The sequence below is a fragment of the Lepidochelys kempii genome, chromosome 14 (assembly GCF_965140265.1).
Source record: "Lepidochelys kempii isolate rLepKem1 chromosome 14, rLepKem1.hap2, whole genome shotgun sequence".
In the NCBI taxonomy this organism is placed as follows: Eukaryota; Metazoa; Chordata; order Testudines; family Cheloniidae; genus Lepidochelys; species Lepidochelys kempii.
The window spans coordinates 2,853,323-2,875,176 of NC_133269.1; the positions used below are offsets into that span (position 1 = coordinate 2,853,323).

General features: G+C 60.9%; 1 protein-coding gene across 5 annotated transcripts in view; it reads right to left on the minus strand.

Moving 5' to 3' along the window:
* AATK (apoptosis associated tyrosine kinase) overlaps positions 1-21,854 on the minus strand; it is a 68,368-nt gene that overhangs the window by 24,881 nt on the left and 21,633 nt on the right. For 3 of the 5 annotated variants that reach the window (XM_073311961.1, XM_073311964.1, XM_073311962.1), the window contains exons 2-3: positions 3,740-3,873; positions 1,516-1,657 (exon numbers count right to left, since the gene is read on the minus strand). In XM_073311961.1, the coding sequence (XP_073168062.1) occupies positions 1,516-1,657; positions 3,740-3,873 (276 nt within the window). Of the gene's footprint in view, positions 1-1,515; positions 1,658-2,321; positions 2,398-3,739; positions 3,874-4,762; positions 4,779-21,854 lie in introns of those variants that run through there. The other 2 variants (XM_073311966.1, XM_073311963.1) reach the window with 2 other exon arrangements.

The following is a 21,854-nucleotide window of genomic DNA, read 5'->3' on the forward strand; positions in this document are numbered from 1 at the left end:
TTTCCCGCTGAGCTCTCCCCAAGGTGGCAGCAGGTGGAGGGCTGCCCCTCCTCCCCCAGGAACCCACAGCCGGGCAGGGGAGTGGGGGGTGAAGTCAGAGCGAGCCGGAGCCCTGCATCCCAGTCCAACCACCCAGCCAGCAGCTGTGGGGCATCTGGCATTTAGCCCCCCCCACTCCTCCTGCCCAGCCCTGCCCGGCGCTCGCTCCCTCCCTCCCCCCCGACAGAATCCCAGCATTCCAGCCCCACGGAGGGCAGCAATGGGCCCATTGTTGGGCAGCATTGCGCTGCCCTGCACAGCTCTGGCCACGCCAGACACTGGGGCCATTGTCCAAGCCCCAGTGACATCAGCTGGGGCAGCGCCCGGCACAGCAGAAGAGAGGGGCAGGGGGGTGAGGGCGGTGTCTCTGGGGCAGCGTTTGTTGGCTCCTCGCCCCGCCCGGCGAGCTCAGAATTCCTCTCCCACTCACAGGCCTGTTTACCACGGCCAGGGGGGCAGTGCCAGGGAAGGAATCTGGGGCCGTGGGATGAACTCAGAGAGCGCCTGTGTCTCCAGGGGCCTGTGCCAGGACAGGAGCCCAGTGTGACCTGCCTGCCCAGGATCCGAGCTCCCGCTCCAGCCAGTGCAGGGCTGTGGCAGAGGCCTTCCCTCCCGCAACCTGCCAGGCCCAGAGCACTACTCCCAGGCCTCTCAGCACCAGGGATGGTCAACCCGGGCTGCTCCCCGGCACTGGCGCTGGAGAGAAGGCCTGGGGGAGGCTGGTCAGAGGGGGCTGCAGGCCAGGAGACGGGGCCGCTGGGGCTGGCTGCCCCTCCTACTAATGGGCCAAGACCAGCACCTCCGGGCATGTGTCTGCTCATGTGTGATCCCTGCGCCCCCGCAGGGAGAGCTTCCCCCACAAAAGCAACCCTTTATACCAGGTGTGTCCACCCAGTGGTGCCACTGAGCCACGGGCCAGGGCACCAGTATCACGGGCCAGGGCCCCGGGATCCCCCACAAGGCAGGGGCCAAGAGCGCCCTCTACAGTGGCCAGGTAACACTCTGCGTGCCAGCGGCTCGGGGGCAGGACAGCCCCCAGTAAGCCCCAGCCAGCTCTGCTCCCCTGGTGGGGGCTGCAGGCAGTTGTTGGACTCTCCACCCACCCACCCAACAAAGAACTGGGGGGGCGCAGGGAAAAGTCACCGCCTAGCGACTCCAGGGAGAGGCCTCGGAGCCAGCCATGGGAAGGGGCTGCTGGCCGTGCGGTCACAGTGTCTCTGCCTCCCTGCCCCAGCACAGAGACAGCTCCGTCCCCCCTTACACAGGTGCCCATGCCGTGTACATGGCAGCCGCGATCACGGCGGGCACCGGCCAGACCCCCCAGACGGCTGCGGCCCCGCTCCCTGAGCGGGACGGGGAGCACTGTCCTGGCAGGGCAACGCCATGAAGGCTCCCAGGGAGCAGCAGGATTCAAAGCTGCAATCCACTCAGGAACTGCAGCCGCCCACCCCCGCCCCGCCCCACCATGCACCTTACCTGAGCGCCCTGGCTGCTTGGCCATGGGGAGCGACACCTCGGTGAGGGGCAGGATGTAAACCTCGGGGCCATTCTGTGTGGCCGGGGAGCCCTGCACCGAGAACTCGGTCACGTAATCTTCTCCCTCAGCATTCTCAAATTCCTGGCCCAGGCACAAAGCAGAGGGCAGAGGGTCAGGAGAGGCAGATGTGGGCACAGAGCTGAGCGTGCCCACGCACCCCCTCCCCCACAGCTTCCCTGCCCCCCTCAGCACGCCACAGAGCTGACAGGAGAGTAGAGACGTGAGGAGCCCAGCATGCCCTGCCCCACACGCTCCTCTCCCTTTCCTCACGCCCCGCGCCCAGCAGGTCTGTCAGGCTGTGGGCTCCTCCTGGGCCCCTCACGTGTCTGTACAGCACCCGGCGCGCCTTGGGGGCTGCCCAGCCAACCGATTTCTATTGCGCCCACGCAGAGCGTCGGCTAAGCCGGGACCGCTCCCCTGCTCCCCAGGCAGCCCCGTGTATGATGCAGAGCCATGGCCCGGGTGCCGCGCGGCTGAGCTCACTTCAAGCCCCGTCAGCAAGCGCCCCTACTCAGCGAGTGGAGAGCATCCCCCTGCCAGAGCGCGATCTCAGCCGCCTCCCCCCACATTCTCTGGGGCCAGATCGCCCATCACCCCAGCACGCACGAGCTGCTGCAGCATGAGCTAAGGGCCAGGCAGCCCCAGGTGGGGCTGGGAGAGACTCCAGCCCCCCCAGGCTCCGCCCGCCCCACGTCTCTCTCACCCCTCTCCAGAGGCCTGCGGCCCACGAGCACGCTCCCTTTACCTGGCTGTGCGCCCCAGACAGCCCTTTGGGCCTGATGGCTGCCTCTGTGATCAGACAGGACACGGCAAGCATCTCCCCTGCCCCGGCCCGCCCCAGCTGCCACCAGCCTCATGGTGCCAGGGACTCGCTGCTGTGCCATGCTCGGGGCTCCTCCCTGGCTGGACTTGCTGGGTCACGGGGCAGCGTCCGGGCTGGACGCAAACCCTCTTCCCACTCCTATATAGGCAGCGTGGCGGGGATGAGCCGCCCCATTGTTCCTCTGCATGCTCCGCAGGATGGTCCAGCCTGCATCGCAATACGTCCCCCACCCCACGCCAGCTGGCTTCTCTGCTCGGGCGCCGCGAGCCTCCACAAAAATCCCAGCGAACAGAGAAACCTGTTACTCGGGCACATTCTCTGCGGGGAGAGCACGGCCCTCCCACCCCGCAGGGCACCGGGGGCATTTCCAGGGCAGAGGCATGGCCAGAGAGCGACGCGGCCGGAGCCAGGCACAGCCGGTGCGTGGTGCTGAGCTGCCCAGGCCCGGCCCAGCTTCCTGGGACAGGAACACGCTGTTCACGTAAGCCAAGGAGAAGGGCTCCAAGTCTCCGCAGGCCCAGGCACACACACCATGATCAGGAGTTAACGAGGCACCAGACCACCTGCACGCACAGCCACATCGCTGGCTGGTCCCCTCTCCCCTCATCCCCTCTAGCCAGGCTGGGACCCCTTCCCCTCATCCACTCCACCCCCTGAGCCAGGCTGGGACCCCTTCCCCTCATCCCCCGCCCACGCCAGGCTGGTCCCCTCTTCCTACATTCCCCCCCCCCGAACCAGGCTGGGACCCTTCCCCTCATCCCGCCCCGAGCCAGGCTGGTCTCCTCTTCCCGCATTCCCCGCTCCCCGAGCCAGGCTGGGACCCCTTCCCCTCATTCCCCGCCCACGCCAGGCTGGTCCCGTCTTCCCACATTCCCCCCACCCGAAACCAGGCTGGGACCCCTTCCCCTCATCCCCCCCTGAGCCAGGGTGGTCTCCTCTTTCCACATTCCCCCCTGCCCCGAGCCAGGCTGGGACCCCTTCCCCTCATTCCCCGCCCACGCCAGGCTGGTCCCGTCTTCCCACATTCCCCCCACCCGAAACCAGGCTGGGACCCCTTCCCCTCATCCCCCCCTGAGCCAGGGTGGTCTCCTCTTTCCACATTCCCCCCTGCCCCGAGCCAGGCTGGGACCCCTTCCCCTCATTCCCCGCCCAAGCCAGGCTGGTCTCCTCTTCCCACATTCCGCCCCCAAACCAGGCTGGGACCCCTTCCCCTCATCCCCCACCCGAGCCAGGCTGGTCCCCTCTTCCCACATTCCCTCCCACAAGCCAGGCTGGGACCCCTTCCCCTAATCCCCTCCCCGCCCCGAGCCGGGCTGGGACCCCCTCTTTGGAGCACTTACTTTGAAGCCAATATCTCCCTTCTTGCAGCACAGACAGGCCAACATGAGGAAGATGAAGGTAAAGAGACCAGAGAAGGAAAGCGCCACCACGGCGAGTGACGAGGACCAGGAGAGCTCGCTAAGGGGGGTGCCGTCTGCAGGGAGACAAACATGGTGGGAGGAGAGATTAGGGGGGCAGGCGACAAATGCAGAGCCTCTCCCTTGGGGGACAGAGGCAAGACAGAGAGGGGACAATACCAGGGAGCTGCGTCAGGGAGCCTGGCCATGGTAAGAGTCCGGGGCAGGGCTGGGAGCCCCGCGGCACTGACCCCAGTGTGGACCGAGCAGGGGTTGAGCCACCTCTGACGGGAAGGGTCCATGGACACACCGTGTGAGGAGGCAAAAAACAGTCCCAGCCCAGGCCTCCCGACCCAGCTGCTGTGCCCCTGGATGTACACGACACCCCCTTGGCTCCCGAGCTGGCCCCGGAGTGCAGCCCCAGCACAGCCAGCGGCCCGCGGTGGCCATGAACAGGCGCTGAAGGCCAGGGCTCGAGGCTTAGCAGAGTACCCTGAATGCAGCCCAGGAGGGAGCAGGAAAGAGGGGAGATGCTGCATTGCGCCCACCGTCCACAGGGAGGCACTGCTGCACCACAGACAGGTAGCCGCAGGCCAATTGCTCTAGGGCCGATCCCCTGGCCCGGGGGGCACCGGCCTGGGGCCCTGTCGCCAGCTAACCACAGAGACGCCCATTTGGAAAAGACTTAGCGAGAACAACTGAACCGGTCAGAATTGGTTTTCACTGCAAAGAAAGCAAAAAGAACAGCTGAACCCCGGGCCGCCAGGCGCTGCGATCAGGGGGCAGGAGACACTTTTCAGAGCGAAAGAGCAGATTTGCCATTCGCGCCCGTTTATACAACCCCCGAGGAAGCCGTTAACTGGCTTCCTGAAGCCTCGGTCTGTGTACGCACACCTGTGCCCATGCCAGCGTGTTCATGCACCTATGTGTATCTGTGTGCATGTTCCCGCTCACGCGTGTGCATACCCGAGGGCGTCCGGGTACACGTGCGTCCTCACTGCACACGCAAACACGTCTCAGCCTCCGCGGGGCCTAGCACTCACTGGAAGACACAGCAGGTACCTGGGCGCCGCACTGTTGCCATGACAATAATTCACAGATTCCTAGCAGAGGCCTGCCCTGAAACAATCCCACAGCAGAATTGTCAGGAGAACGTCCCCGAACGGTCCGTGATGGCGAATCCCCCACGCCCCTTGGTAAGCTGGTACTCCAGCACTGCGCCCAGTTGGGGAGCCACACTGGCCTGTCCCAGGGGATTTCTAGCCACCATCCCTTCCTCTGGGATCCTGCTTTAGCCCTGCCAAGCAATTCCAACACGGGCCGGTTCCTCAGAGGATGAGGCAAGGAGCAGAAGCAGCCCCTGCTGCTCCTCAGCTCCCTGCCCCACTAGCACTGGTCTCTGCAGCCCACGTGGGTTCCCAGGTTGCTTCCTGGCACCATTCACTTGCTGAATCTCTCCTACATGGCCTGAAATGGGCTGGGTCCTTCATGCCCCCCCCCCCGCAATCTCTACTTGCAGAGTCAACTTCATCCAGCAGCCCCCAGGTTCTGTAGGGTCCATGCAGGATGCTCTCAGCGAAGGATCCAAGGATGGTTCTCTTTGATTTACTACGCCCTCAGTTAGTGGCTTTGCACACACACCGGGAGGCCGTAGAGCGGAGGGGAGGGGAGGGACGTGGGGGGAGCTGCGAGTCTGGGGGCTGCAGGGTGGGGCTGGACCTGGCTCCTGTCCATGGGGAGGTCCTTTTCCAGGGCGCTGGTGCACGCTCCCAGAATCCCAGATGGGGGAGGTGGATGTTCCCAGCTAAACAGAGATTAACCTACATGAAGGTGCAAGGGTCACCCGGGGACGGCACCGATGCAGCCAGCTCTGGGGTTGGCCGCCGCAGCAGTTTTGTTCTGCCAGCATCACATCGGGGTGGGAGGAAGAAGAAGGACACGGCCTTCTACTCAAACCACACGAGGGGCATTTTAGGCAGGCAGAACGCCACAGCTGCGGCAGGAATTCGGGCAGGTCACCGGACATGCTGTTCCTCCAGCTGAAAAGCCCTGTGCTAGCAGACTGTGCTCCCGGCCTGGGGACCCGCTCAGGGGCAGGTCAGCTGCAAAACCTCCCATCCCCCAGCAAACAGGAAGGAAGCCGGTGCCCGTCTCTCGAAGGGCTCCGCAGGCCCCGGTTCCTTCTCATGCCCCATGCAGACAAGGACTGAAGATGGCCCTGTCCCATCCCCGACCCCTGGTGCCATCCCATCGCTTGGGGCCTGGCCCAGCACCGCATCTCCTCACAAATATCCCGCTGGCTGGGACGGTGCCGCAGCCCCAGGAAGACGGGGGGGGGGGGGGGGGATGAGCCCAGCGCCTCCAGGTGAGGGGGAACAGGAGCCGGGGACCCAGGCTGGGAAGGAACCCAGCTCTGGCCACAAGCAGTAAAGCACCAGGAGAGAGAAGTACTGTGAGTACCGGTAATGGGCCAACCCCGCGTCTCCCCTCTGCTGCAGGCAAGTCACCAGGGCTTCCCCCGGCCCAATGTGCTGGCCTCTCCCAGGAGGTTCGGAGCCTTTCAGGAAAGCCCAGGGAGAAGCAGGGTGTGATGCTCACGCGGATGCACCCCCCACCTCCCCAGGGAGCCCAGAGCATCGCTGCTGCGGCCAGGGTAAGCGAGAGGAGCTGCCGAGCGAGCCTGCCCCGAGCAGGGAGCCCAGCAGAGCCATCCAGCCCCCGCTGGCCTCGAGAGCAGTCAATGGCAGACACAAGGGCCCTTCATGCAGAGGGTTTACGGGGCACCTGTGGAGAGAACATTGGCGGCTTTTGTTGCCGAGCTGTGAACTTGCTTTGTGCGCGCTCGATGCCAGCAGCTCAGCCGCTTCCCGCAGGAACCCCCACCAGCACCCGCCTGACGAGCTGCAGCTGAGTATTACTATGCTGCTCCAGAGCCGCCGGGAACAAACGGCATAATTATACCAGGAGGAAGCAGCAGGAAGGCACAGGAGCTGCTGTGGGGGCCCAGCCACGACTCAGAGGCCAGCCGGCTTGCTCCACGCCGACTGCCGTAAAAACACCACAGCCAGATAGCCGGCTCCAGGAGCCAGGCCCCTCGCCAGCCCAGGGCGCCCAGCGGCACAAGGCTGGCTCTGCAGGGAGCCGAGAGAAAGGCAACCAAAGTGACCAGGGAGCTGCAGGGACCCCCGGAGGAGGAAAGGCTAAAAGAGCTTGGCCATGGGGGTAGGGGGTACATGCAAAGCAGCGATGAATAGGCCGGGGGACAGCGAGGGATAGAATGACAGCAAGGGAAACACAAGGTGCTAGACCTTGGGACAGCCCAACAGAGGTGCGGGGAACCCGGATGCAGGCAGATGGGCCTAGAGAGAGAGAAACCACTAGCCACGGTGGGCACGAGCCAGTGATGGCCACAGGATGGAGTGGTTGGAACGGGCATCTCAGAGCAGGACAGCTGCTGAGACTGGCTCCTAACTCGGAATGGACACTGCTTGAGGCAGGGCCCCTCTTTCTGCCGGCTTGCTGCATCACCGAGCGCAGCGACCCTGCACGCCAAAGCAGGGAGACAACAGGCCCCGTTTGCTCTTTGACTTCTGGGTCATTTTGCCTGGGGGGAGCTCCCAGGAACAAGCAGGGCCCACAGCACCAGAGACACAGCTCACCGTGGGGTAGTGCCTGTGGCCCCAGACACGACTTGCCACGGGGCGGTGCCCACAGCACCATAGACATGGCTCACCCCGGGGCCGTGCCTGCAGAACCGGAGAGATGGCTCATCATGGGGTGGTACCCACGGCACCGGAGACACAGCTCCCAGGCTAACTGGAGCACAGCCCCTTGCCCGTCTCATGGCAATGTTCCTGTTCACCCACCAGAAGCCCAGGTGCCCTGCCCATTCCCTCTCTGGAGAGCCCACCAGCAGAGCTGGGCTCGGGGTCAGCTCCTCACACACCAGCCAAGCCGGACCAGGCTCCGCCAGCTGGGACAGCAGAGGGAGGGATTCACCAGCCACCGAGCCGCCTTTCTAGCAGAGGATTCTAGCAGACGCAGGTGTGTCAGAGAGAAGGCTTTGGATTCTTTGACCATGGGATGGTGTTCCAAGAAGGAGTGCTAGGCAGGACAGGCTCCACCTAACGAAGAGAGGGAAGAGCATCTTCGCAAGCAGGCTGGCTAACCTAGTGAGAAGGGCTTTAAACTAGGTTCACTGGGAGAAGGAGACCAAAGCCCTGAGGTAAGTCGGGAAGTGGAATACCGGGAGGAGGCACGAGCAGGAGCGCATGAGAGGGGAGGGCTCCTGCCTCATACTGAGAAAGAAGGGTGATCAGCAGGTTACCTCAAGTGCCTATATACAAATGCACGAAGCCTGGGAAACAAGCACAGAGAACTGGAAGTCCTGGCACAGTCAAGGAATTATGATGTGATTGGAATAACAGAGACTTGGTGGGATAATTCACGTGACTGGAGTACTGTCATGGATGGATATAAACTGTTCAGGAACGACAGGCAGGGCAGAAAAGGTGGGGGAGTTGCACTGTATGTAAGGGAGCAGTATGACTGCTCAGAGCTCAAGTATGAAACTGCAGAAAAACCTGAGTGTCTCTGGATTAAGTTTAGAAGTGTAAGCAACAAGGGTGATGTCGTGGTGGGAGTCTACTATAGACCACCAGACCAGGGTGTCACGGAGTCCCTGGGCGATGCTCTGGAACTGCTCCCCATGAAGCCAGTCAGGACTCTGGGGTAGTCGCCTTTCTGTGAGCAGCCTGTCTTCAGGACACACAGCTCACACAGCTTCCACCTTCCTGGGTCTGAACTCGGAGCATTCAGCATCCTCTGCCCCTCCGTGCGCTTCCCCCCAGCGAGTCCACTCAGGTGGGGCTCCTGGGGAAGCCAGAGGGTCCTGCACCCCAACTCCGCAGTCAGACGTGACTCTCAGCCAGCCAGTAAAACAGAAGGTTTATTAGACGACAGGAACATGGTCTAAAACAGAGCTTGCAGGTGCAGAGAACAGGACCCCTCAGCTGGGTCCATTTTGGGGGGCGGTGAGCCAGACAACCACGTCTGCACTTCACTCCATGTCCCAGCCAGCCCCAAACTGAAACTCCCTCCAGCCCCTCCTCCTCTGGGCTTTGTTCCTTTCCCGGGCCAGGTGGTCACCTGATTCCTTTGTTCTCCAACCCTTTAGCTCTCACCTCCCAGGGGGGGAAGGGCCCAGGCCATCAGTTGCCAGGAAACAGGGTGTCGGCCATTCTCTGTGTCCCGACTCCTGCACACACCGGCCCTCTAGGGCTCTGCAATGATCATACACCCTTACCCCACCACCTAGATACTTAAGAACTGCCTAGGGGAAACTGAGGCACCCCCATACTATTCAGAGGAAACATTAAGAAGAGTCCCACTTCGTCACATCGGGGGATGAGGAGGACGAGGCTTTCTTCTGGCAACTCGCAGAAGTTACTAGATCGCAGGCCCTGGTTCTCATGGGAGACTTCAATCACCCTGATATCTGCTGGGAGAGCAATACAGCGGTGCACAGGCAATCCAGGAAGTTTTTGGACAATTTCCTGGTGCAAGTGCTGGAGGAACCAACTAGGGGCAGAGCTCTTCTTGACCTGCTGCTCACAAACTGGGAAGAATTAGTAGGGGAAGCAAAAGTTGATGGGAACCTGGGAGGCAGTGAACATGAAATGGTCGAGTTCAGGATCCTAACACAAGGAAGAAAGGAGAGCAGCAGAATACAGACCCTGGACTTCGGAAAAGCAGACTTTGACTCCCTCAGGGAACTGATGGGCAAGATCCACTGGGAGAATAACATGAGGGGGAAAGGAATCCAGAAGAGCTGGCTGTATTTTAAAGAATCCTTATTGAGGTTACAGGGACAAACCATCCCGATGTGTAGAAAGAATAGTAAATATGGCAGGCGACCAGCTTGGCTTAACAGTGAAATCCTTGCTGCTCTTAAATACAAAACAGAAGCTTACAAGAAGTGGAAGATTGGACAAATGACCAAGGATGAGTATAAAAATATTGCTCGGGCTTGCAGGAGTGAAATCAGGAAGGCCAAATCACACCTGGAGTTGCAGCTAGCAAGAGATGTTAAGAGTAACAAGAAGGGTTTCTTCAGGTATATTGGCAACAAGAAGAAAGTCAAGGATAGTGTGGGCCCCTTACTGAATGAGGGAGGCAACCTAGTGACAGAGGATGTGGAAAAAGCTAATGTACTCAATCCTTTTTTTGCCTCTGTCTTCACGAACAAGGTCAGCTCCCAGACTACTGCACTGGGCAGCACAGCATGGGGAGGAGGTGACCAGCCCTTTGCGGAGAAAGAAGTGGTTCGGGACTACAGAGAAAAACTGGATGAGCACAAGTCCATGGGGCCAGATGCGTTGCACCCGAGAGCGCTAAAGGAGTTGGCGGATGTGATTGCAGAGCCATTGGCCATTATCTTTGAAAACTCATGGCGATCGGGGGAGGTCCCAGATGACTGGAAAAAGGCTAATGTAGGGCCCATCTTTAAAAAAGGGAAGAAGGAGGATCCTGGGAACTACAGGCCAGTCAGCCTCACCTCAGTCCCTGGAAAAATCATGGAGCAGTTCCTCAAGGAATCAATTCTGAAGCACTTAGAGGAGAGGAAAGTGATCAGGAACAGTCAGCATGGATTCACCAAGGGCAAGTCATGCCTCACTAATCTAATTGCCTTCTATGACGAGATAACTGGCTCTGTGGATGAAGGGAAAGCAGCGGCCATGTTGATCCTTGACTTTAGCAAAGCTTTTGACACGGTCTCCCACAGTATTCTTGCCAGCAAGTTAAAGAAGTATGGGCTGGATGAATGGACTATAAGGTGGATAGAAAGCTGGCTAGATTGTCAGGCTCAAAGGGTAGTGATCAATGGCTCCATGTCTAGTTGGCAGCCGGTATCAAGTGGAGTGCCCCAGGGGTCGGTCCTGGGGCCGGTTTTGTTCAATATCTTCATAAATGATCTGGAGGATGGTGTGGATTGCACCCTCAGCAAGTTTGCAGATGACACTAAACTGGGAGGAGTGGTAGATACGCTGGAGGGTAGGGATAGGATACAGAAGGACCTAGACAAATTGGAGGATTGGGCCAAAAGAAATCGATGAGGTTCAACAAGGACAAGTGCAGAGTCCTGCACTTAGGATGGAAGAATCCAATGCATCGCTACAGACTAGGGACCAAATAGCTCAGCAGCAGTTCTGCAGAAAAGGACCTAGGGGTGACAGTGGACGAGAAGCTGGATATGAGTCAACAGTGTGCCCCTGTTGCCAAGAAGACCAATGGCATTTTGGGATGTATAAGTAGGGGCATTGCCAGCAGATCGAGGGACGTGATCGTTCCCCTCTATTCGACACTGGTGAGGCCTCATCTGGAGTACTGTGTCCAGTTTTGGGCCCCACACTACAAGAAGGATGTGGAAAAATTAGAAAGAGTCCAGCGGAGGGCAACAAAAATGATTAGGGGACTGGAACACACGACTTATGAGGAGAGGCTGAGGGAACTGGGATTATTTAGTCTGCGGAAGAGAAGAATGAGGGGGGATTTGATAGCTGCTTTCAACTACCTGAAAGGGGGTTCCAAAGAGGATGGATCTAGACTGTTCTCAGTGGTAGCTGATGACAGAACAAAGAGTAATGGTCTCAAGTTGCAGTGGGGGAGGTTTAGGTTGGATATTAGGAAAAACTTTTTCACGAGGAGGGTGGTGAAACACTGGAATGCATTACCTAGGAAGGTGGTGGAATCTCCTTCCCTAGAAGTTTTTAAGGTCAGGCTTGACAAAGCCCTGGCTGGGATGATTTAGTCGGGGATTGGTCCTGCTTTGAGCAGGGGGTTGGACTAGATGACCTCCTGAGGTCCCCTCCAACCCTGATATTCTATGATTCTATGATTCGGGGCTGGCTCCAAAACCCTTCCCGGGACACACTTAGCAAAGGCAGGTGGGCAGAAGTCAGCCCCTGCTCGTCGCTCGCTGCGCTCACACGCAGCTAAGGTCCGTCTCCCTCCATCCAGCACGGAGTCTCCACCAGTGTCGCACGTCCAGAAGAGTCGCCCTGAAGTCAGGGACTCTGATGGGGGAAAGGGCAGAGCAGGGGTCTGACTGTGTCTCATTTTATCCACCCCCCACCCCGCGCTGTGCAGGGGCTCTGCCTCTCAGCCCCAGATACAGGCCACGGGCCACCCCGCTGCAGTCAGTGCAATGCTCTGTGCCGGCCCCACACATGTGTGGGGCAGAGAAGCTGGCGCAACCTCTGCCTGCATTCTGGCCAGTGCCACCCCCCTCCCTCTCCCGAGCAATACGCCACCCGTCAGACAGCACCCTGGGCTCCCCGCAGGAGACGCCACCTGGACACGTCCCCACCACGCCCCCGGCCGAGTCTCCGCCCAGGAGCCGATTACCCACTCCCAGAGCGAGCGCCGTGTGCCGTGCCAGCCCCCACGGTCACAGCGCCACTGGAAAGCTGGGCGGGCAGCACCTCCCCCCACGGTCCTGGCTCGGCGACACCAACGTTGCTGAAAATTTGAGGCTATTTTCAGTCTTTGCTGTGAGGGCCCAGAAACCACCCCATTAACGCGGGAGCTGAGGGTCAATTCCCACCTCCCTCCCACGCCGCTCGGCTATGTGAGGGGACAGTTTAAAATGGGGGGGGGCAGAAAACCCACACCTGGGACAGGGGTTAGGCCATTGGGCCAAGGGCCAGACAGCAGCAGAGAACTCGGCTTCCTGGGTTCTAATCCTGGTGCTGCCCCAGACTCGGTGTGTCACCTTAAAGGACACTGTCGGCTTGAACAAAACCAGCGCTTTTCTGTCTGAAACCTCTGATGCCAAAGGCTTTTGGAGACTAGCATCTGGGCACTGCACAATTCTTAATGGCTTTGGCACCCACCCCTGTGATCAGGTCAGACCTATTACCCCACTGTAAACGGGGAAACTGAGGCACAGCGAGGCTAAGTGAGTGGCCCAAGCTCGCACAGGAAGTCTGTGGTAGAGCAGGGAATTTACACAGGGTCCTCTGAGCGTCCTGACCATGGGGCCATTTCAAAGGTGTGTTGTCAGAGCACGTTAACTAGCTCCATCTAACCCCACCTTCTAAAATTCTAGCCAAGGCAAGGCCAGGCCACTGGACTAGCTTACAACCGCCTTGTCTCTCATCATGTGCGGTCTGCCACCGGCGGGGCACTGGGCCCTCGTCTAGACAAAGCCTGGATCTGGAAGGGGCTGGGGGGAGCTTTCTCTCTCTCTCTCTCTCCTCAGCTTGTTTCCATGGTGAACAGGAAGCACTCTGTGCAGTGACTGTCACCGCATCCCCTGGGGAGCGGGGCTGGCAAGAGAGAACGTGGCTAACTGCAAAGAACAACAGGAGAGCAGCAAAGCCGGCATGAGCCCCTGGGACAAGGATCTTTCGGCCAGAATCATTCAAGGGGCAGAGGCAGGAAACGGATTTCTTTAAATGAGCCAGATTCCAGAAGTGAAGATGGACAGCCCCTCTCTAGGCTCGCCGTGCCTCAGTTTCAAGCAGGTCCGGCAAGGCCCGAGTAAGGACCCCAGCCCCTGGGCTAACAGGCCCCGGTGGAAGTGCAGGTTACTGGAGGGACTCGGGAGTGGCACGCTCTGTCACACACATTCATGACGAGGACTGGCAGTTTGTCACACAGGCCCATCTCCTTTGGCAGAGCTCCCGGGAACCTCACTTGCAGCTCTGTCTGAGCAAAGACTGCAGGATCACCCATTATTTGCATTTACATCTTGGCCCTCGAGGGCGGCCGGTGACGGGTCACTCAGTTATTAGCAGAGACGTCCCGTGTAACAAAGTTAAAGACTTATTCCCTCGGAGACCACTTCAAGGCGGAAACGGTGCCACACCCAGACAAACAAAGCCCACGAACGCACGCTCCTGCACGTCTGGCACAGAGTGCGGAGCTCGGCGCGTCACTGGCTGCAGACTAACTCTCACAAGGAGCCAGCCAAGGCCTTTCCAATTCGCACCACTGTGCCCTCGTCTGCAGAAACCCTGCGCCCCCCCGCCCGGGGCACCTTCCCAGCCAGGCCAGAGGGGCCAGTGCAGGCCAAAACAGAAGCTCTCCCGCATCCCTCCCTTCCCCTCACAGACACCAGCTGTGCAGCCCCCGGGGCGGCTCCCAAGCAGCCTGCTCCAACAGTTCAAAAGCTCAACAGCTCTTGTGGGCCCATCTCACGGCACTCGGGGTTATCGGACACGGCCTGCTCCGGACAGCCAGTACAGCCGGGGTGAGAGCTTCATTCCCGAAGGCCCCTCCAGCGGCCCCAGCACGCGGCAATTACCAAAGTGAAGCCAGCTCCTTGGCAGCAGGGAAAGACGCTCTGCACGGCACCAGCTAGCAGCTAAAGCAGGGAAAGGACAAGACAGCCGGGAACGAGGGCACCGTGGGAGTGGACGAGGGTGTCAGGGCAAGGGAGCCGTCAGAGCGGATGAGGGAGCCGGGGGTGAGGGCACCATGGGAGCGGACGAGGGCACCGGGGCGGGGGGGCGATGGCAACGTGGGAGCAGACGAGGGAGCCAAGGGCGGGGACACCGTGGGAGCGGATGAGGGAGCCGGGGGGACGATGGCACCGTGGGAGCAGACGAGGGAGCCAGGGGCAGGGACACCGTGGGAGCGGATGAGGGAGCCGGGGGGACAATGGCACCGTGAGAGTAGACGAGGGAGCCAAGGGCGGGGACACCGTGGGAGCGGATGAGGGAGCCGGGGGGACGATGGCACCGTGGGAGCAGATGAGGGAGCCAAGGGCGGGGACACCGTGGGAGCGGATGAAGGAGCCGGGGGGACGATGGCACCGTGGGAGCAGATGAGGGAGCGAAGGGCGGGGACACCGTGGGAGCAGACGAGGGAGCCAGGGGCGGGGACACCGTGGGAGCAGACGAGGGAGCTGGGGGGACGATGGCACCGTGGGAGCGGACGAGGGAGCGAAGGGCGGGGACACCGTGGGAGCGGATGAGGGAGCCGGGGGGACGATGGCACCGTGGGAGCAGACGAGGGAGCCAGGGGCGGGGACACCGTGGGAGCAGATGAGGGAGCCGGGGGGACGATGGCACCGTGGGAGCAGACGAGGGAGCGAAGGGCGGGGACACCGTGGGAGCGGATGAGGGAGCCGGGGGGACGATGGCACCGTGGGAGCAGACGAGGGAGCCAGGGGCGGGGACACCGTGGGAGCAGATGAGGGAGCCGGGGGGACGATGGCACCGTGAGAGTAGACGAGGGAGCGAAGGGCGGGGACACCGTGGGAGCGGATGAGGGAGCCGGGGGGACGATGGCACCGTGGGAGCAGACGAGGGAGCCAGGGGCGGGGACACCATGGGAGCAGATGAGGGAGCCGGGGGGACGATGGCACCGTGGGAGCAGACGAGGGAGCCAGGGGCGGGGACACCGTGGGAGCGGATGAGGGAGCCGGGGGGACGATGGCACCGTGAGAGTAGACGAGGGAGCGAAGGGCGGGGACACCGTGAGAGTAGACGAGGGAGCGAAGGGCGGGGACACCGTGGGAGCGGATGAGGGAGCCGGGGGGACGATGGCACCGTGAGAGTAGACGAGGGAGCGAAGGGCGGGGACACCGTGAGAGTAGACGAGGGAGCCGGGGGGGCGGGGACACCGTGGGAGCGGATGAGGGAGCCGGGGGGACGATGGCACCGTGAGAGTAGACGAGGGAGCGAAGGGCGGGGACACCGTGAGAGTAGACGAGGGAGCCAGGGGCGGGGACACCGTGGGAGCGGATGAGGGAGCCGGGGGGACGATGGCACCGTGGGAGCGGATGAGGGAGCCGGGGGGACGATGGCACCGTGGGAGCAGAAGAGGGAGCCAGGGGCGGGGACACCGTGGGAGCGGATGAGGGAGCCGGGGAGACGATGGCACCGTGGGAGCGGACGAGGGAGCCGGGGGGACGATGGCACCGTGGGAGCGGATGAGGGAGCCAGGGGCGGGGACACCGTGGGAGCGGATGAGGGAGCCAGGGGCGGGGACACCGTGGGAGTGGATGAGGGAGCCGGGGGGACGATGGCACCGTGAGAGTAGACGAGGGAGCGAAGGGCGGGGACACCGTGGGAGCGGATGAGGGAGCCGGGGGGACGATGGCACCGTGGGAGCGGATGAGGGAGCCAGGGGCGGGGACACCGTGGGAGCGGATGAGGGAGCCAGGGGCGGGGACACCGTGGGAGTGGATGAGGGAGCCGGGGGAACGATGGCACCGTGGGAGCGGACGAGGGAGCCGGGGGGACGATGGCACCGTGGGAGCGGACGAGGGAGCCGGGGGGACGATGGCACCGTGGGAGCGGACGAGGGAGCCGGGGGGACGATGGCACCGTGGGAGCGGACGAGGGAGCGAAGGGCGGGGACACCGTGGGAGCGGATGAGGGAGCCGGGGGGACGATGGCACCGTGGGAGCGGACTAGCCGCACCAGCCAAAATCCGGGTCTGAGTGTGAAAACAGTCGAGAGCTGGGGGGAGGGAAGGGGCGCTGGCTCCCAGCAGGGGCCCGCGAACGGGCGGTTACAGTCAGCACCATGGACAGGGGCCGTGGGGTGCAAGAGAGGGAACAGCGGAGCCAGGCAGAGCTTGCAGCCGGGGACACAGGCTGCAAGGAAGCCACGCTGGAGTGACTTGTTTCCCGGTTGTCTTTGGAGCAGGTCGTTTGATTCAGGCGTTGGCGCAGTAGCACTGAGCGCTCACCTCGCGCTTTACCAGCTCCACAAGGCCTGTGCTAGGCAGGCAAATAACATCATCAACCCCAGGACACGGGGGGCGGGGAAGGGGAGAAACTGAGGCAAAAAGCAGGGAGGTGGCTGGCCAGGGTCAGTGCCAGGGCAGGATGATGGCTCCGAAGGTCCACGAGGCCCTGCTGCCCCTGCAGGACCCACCCCCCGGGAGGACGGGCGTAGAGACCTGGCAACAGAGCCGGCCCCTCTTGTATGGCTGGAGGCCGGGCACGGCCTGGCAGGCGGCAAGGAGTCACTGCGCAGGGACAGGAAGAGGACAACAGCCCACACCGGTAGCACACCCCCTTTGCGCGCCAGCACCCAGCTCTGTGGGGCCCAGGGGCGAGGGTGGGGTGGGGACAGAGCTAGTGGATCCAGGACTGAGTAACTCAGTCACCCACCCTTGTGCCATCCCTCTGGCTGGCGCTCCAAGACAGCAGCGTCAGAGACGGACATGGCGCAGGAGGCTACCTCGCCTGCCCAGCCATAGCAGGACCAGCCGGGCTGTGCAGTGGCCCAATGTGCAGGACTCCCCCGACCAGGGGGGTCCAGGGGAGGAGCAGGGTCTCTGCTCTCCTGCCAGAGGGGAAGGGCTTCACCAGGGTGCTACTCGCAAAGTCGTAAAATGTGGAACCGCAAATACTAAAAGGAGAAACCCCTCCTCAGCTTCACCACCTCCGGGGAGCTCAGCGCCGGGTCGCTGTGGTCTACACCAGCGGCACAGAGCTCAACGCCACCCCACGTGCCCCAGCCTCCATGCCCAGCTGTGACGAAGTGGGACTGTTCTTAACGTTTTCTCTGAATATTGTGGGGGTGCCTCAGTTTCTCCTAGGCAGTTCTTAAGTATCTAGGTGGTGGGGTAAGGGTGTATGATCATTGCAGAGCCCTGGAGGGCAGGTGTGTGCAGGGGTCTGGACACAGAGAATGGCTGACACCCTGTTTCCTGGCAACTGATGGCCTGGGCCCTTCCCCCCTGCAAGGTGAGAGCTAAAGGGTTGGAGAACAAAGGAATCAGGTGACCTCCTGGCCCAGGAAAGGGAAAAAGCCCAGAGGAGGAGGGGCTGGAGGGAGTTTCAGTTTAGGGCTGGCTGGGACATGGAGTGAAGTGCAGACAGGGTTGTCTGGCTCACTGCCCCCCAAAATGGACCCAGCTGAGGGGTCCTGTTCTCTGCACCTACAAGCTCTGTGTTAGACCATGTTCCTGTCGTCTAATAAACCTTCTGTTTTACTGGCTGGCTGAGAGTCACGTCTGACTACGGAGTTGCGGGGCAGGACCCTCTGGCTTCCCCAGGACCCCGCCTGGGCGGACTCGCTGGGCGAAGCGCACGGAGAGGCAGAGGATGCTGAATGCTCCGAGGTCAGACCCAGGAAGGTGGAAGCTGTGTGAGCTTTTTGCCTTGCAGACAGGCTGTTTCCAGAAAGGAGACTTCTCCAGAGTCCTGCCTGGCTTTGTAGGGAGCAGTTCCAGAGCATTGCCCGGGAACTCCATGACACCAGCGGGCTCCGAAAGGTGCCAACTCCCGCCAGCTGAATGCAGCACAAACCCCAGCCCTGCACGGGATAAAACACCCCTTGCACTGTGTAATGGCTTTGTGGTGTAAACAAGATCAAGCCGGCCTGGCCTCTCGCACGAGATCTGACGGAAAAGAACAGAGCTAAGCCAATTCAACCACTGCACAGCCAATGTACAGCCATGGGATTCCCTGTTCTCCCCCTGAACACCTTCCACAACAAACCCTCCAGCCGCAGCCCTGCCTCCCCCAAGCACGTGTCCCAGGGCCCAGCCAGCCAGGGCTGAGAGCTGCAGGGTGCCCTTGAGCTGAGCACCAGCGGGAAACCATGGGACGTCGCTCTCATGGTGGAGAGGAGCAAATGCAGCAAGACCTTTCAGGCTTCATGCCGTCACCGGGCTAGGGAGTTCGGTCTCTCTTCCCACTGGCTGGGCTCAGCTGCATTTTAAGTCTCGCTCGGTTTAGCCCCAACCCAAATCTGTTTGCAACATACACTTGAGCTGGAAAACAGCTGGGACGAAGGACATCCAGCCAACCGTTTGGATGGCAAAGTTGCTCGGAGGTTGGATACTTAGCAAGGCTGTCAGCAGAGCCAAAGGTGAACTGGTCTCTTCACCCGGGCCCCCCTTGGAGACCTCTTTGTAACATCCATGCAAGAAACCCCAGTGCCAGCAGCCCAGTGCTCAGGAGCAGCCCCACAGTATATCACTGCAGCCCTGCAATGAACAGGGGAGCACAGGGAGAGCCCCTCAGGACCAGACAAGCAGGTCCAGGCCCAGGACACATGAGGGACTCTACAATAACCATCCACCAAGTGTGGAAAGCCAGCAGGCTGCAGCTTCAAGCATCCAGGTGGTTACGGCGAATGAGGATCCGGGCCAGAGAGATATGCTTGGAGCTGCGCAAAGCACATGGAGCCCGAGCGTGCCATCTGACAGGCAGAGGCAGGGAAGGGGAGAGGCCCAGGGGAAGGAGTGACTATGTTTCTTCACTGGGTCCCAGGGGCCTAGCAGGAGGAGCAGGTCTTTAGGAAGGCTGTGAATGCAGGGAGGGTGGTGGCTCCGTCAGGAACGGGAGGGTTCCCTGCCTAAAGGGGTGGAGATGTGAGCGAGAGCAGGCGTCAGGGCTGGGGTTGCTGGCAGAGCAGAGGGGCGGTAAGCGGACTCCGGGATGTGGCGCGACCCCAGGATCCAGCCCCGCTCACTAGCAGCGGAACGGGAGCTCAGCGGCCGCTGCAGAGAGACATCGGGGGCTCACAGCTCCTTCCTTCCATGCCCCTGTGAGACACAAGGCTGAGAGACTCACTGCGGTGCTGAGTCCCGCTGAGTCCGCCCTCCTTCCCGGCTGAGCCAGACACCTGTAGCAGCTGAATAATGGATGAGCCAAGAGCAAGGGACGGGGAAGGGAATGAGGGGACCGTGCAATCCCCGAGGGCTGCGGTACGGGCAGGGCAGCTGCCACGAGGCAGATAACAGGGCCATGGGCACAGTGCAGCCCCACTCTGGACTGGGCGCTGCTCCGATACTGACAGCCAATCCACAGCCAGTCGCCAGGACCCGCGTCCTTAGCCTGCTTGCCAAACTCTGGCATCTCCAGCACCCGGCAGAGAGGGCTGGCTGCTGGAGGAGCCGAGCTGTCTTCACAACACAACTTAAAAGCCACGAGCTGACCACTGCCACCTGAAAAACACCCCTGGGCAAAGTTTCACATGCTGTTCTGGCAAGAACCGGAGACGTAACCCCAGGCCCTGGCCGAACTGCAATCCAGGTAATTCCATTCTGCCTCCTGGCGCTGCTCTTCTCAGTGCGCTGTGGTGACTGCTGTCAAACTACAGCCGCGTTTCACACCAGAGCAGGCTGCATTTCAGCAGTGGGCAAGGCAGTCACTGGCTAAAGATTCTGTACAAACACACCGTGCAATTTGCAAAGGCAGCTGTCGCAGATCCACAGGATCGGAGCTACAGCCCCAACATGGAACAGTCTCTTGGGGGACCCCCAACGGGTCTCACTCTTCCTTCAGGGCAGGCCCTGCAGCCTCCCCACCTTCAGAGACCGACCCTCTGGGGCACCAGCACTCCTGTTTCACACCGTGAGCTCTGTTCAGTGAGCCCAGCAGAGACAGAGCCCTGCTCGAGACTTGCCCACTCTGCAGGGAGGAATGCAGCTCACTGTGTACTCACAGTGACACTGAACCAGCCTTTTCCGAACAGCCAGGTGTATTCGTTGCCTGGCACATTGCCCAGGAAGTCCTGAGGTTAGCACAGAACTGATGGTTAAAGCCTAGACCAGGGGTCGGCAACCTTTCAGAAGCGGTGTGCCGAGTCTTCACTGATTCACTCTAATTTAAGGTTTCACGTGCCAGTAAGACATCTGAACGTTTTTGGAAGGTCTCTTTCTATAAGCCTATAATATATAACTAAACTATTGTTGTATGTAAAGTAAATAAGATTTTTAAAATGTTTAAGAAGCTTCATTTAAAATTAAATTAAATGCAGAGCCCCCCCCCCCCCGGACCGGTGGCCAGGACCCAGGCGGTGTGCGTACCACTGAAAATCGGCCATAGGTTGCCTGCCCCGGCCTGGACCATCCTGGCCATTCCAGAGCAATCCACCAGCCAAGTTGCAGTGACCTCCATTTGCAGGCTCTGTCTCTCTGACTTCCTTCCTTAGTCAGTTCCCAGGTAACAGCCCCCAGCCTCCTCCAGCAGCCAGCTCTTGCCCTCCCATCTCCCAGTCCTTTGTTCTCAAGTTGGGGCCTGCTGAGGGCAGGGAAATCCCCCTCCCTCTGGGTGGTTGGTTGCTAGGTGTCAATATTCTGGGAACTGGGCCATCCCATTGTCTTCTTGGATTGGTTTTGTTTTAGCCTGCCCTGAGAACAAACTTAATCCTTATCCCCCAGGGGGAAGCCATACAAAGTATAGGGGAAACTGAGGCACACACAGGCATCATCAAAAGGTATTACAGAAACTTCCCACTTGGTCCAAGCACAGAGATGTGTTAGGAGCACAACTCCCACTGCGAATCAATGAGATCTGTGCCTCTGATGCACTTAGGAGCGTCTGAAAATCCCACCCTTACATTTTACAGTCAAGTCAGCAAAACTCTAGCACCAACCCCCTCCTGCTGAGAGTGCTTCCTCTGCAACACCCGTCATCCCCTCCCCATCAGTACTCCCTGCAGAGCAAGATAGGGCCCAGGGATCAGCTATGGCCCCCCAGCGTTTGATCCCATCCCATGCCCCAGGGCCCAAGCAGGCAGAAAACAGCCGTGCACACAGCACGGATCCAGAAGCAGGATGTGACCCACACGGCTCTGGTGTCAGCCCAGCCCCACCCAGCGCTCACACTCTTGGCCTGGGAGAGTCACTTGCCCCTGCTTCCCCCTGGGAACAGAGCTGGCCCGAGGACGGGCTGAGAGCTGGGAAGGGGCAGAGCGCCCAGTGAGCCATTTGCCTGGGACGAGGAGGGCGCTTTGCTGTGCCAACGCCGGGCGCTAGCTGGGCTCTGGGTGCCACTCCTCTGCCTATCCTTTCCCTCCGCTCTTCAGCGCCTGGAGGCTTCCGGGGGCCATGCCAGGGCACAGAGAGAGCAGACAGCCAGTGCCAGCATCACTTCCAGCCAACAGTCCAGCCCTCCCCCGGCAGCTCCCCCTGCATTGACACTTTAATCCCAAGGGAGATTAAGGGCCCAGAGCTGTGGGCAGATTCCAGGAAAGCAATTTTACACCTTGCAGGGCACGAGTGCCGCTGGCCCAGATGCAGCCAGCCAGCAAGGACTGAGGACACACGTGGGAAGGGATCCCTCGCCTTCTACGGGGCG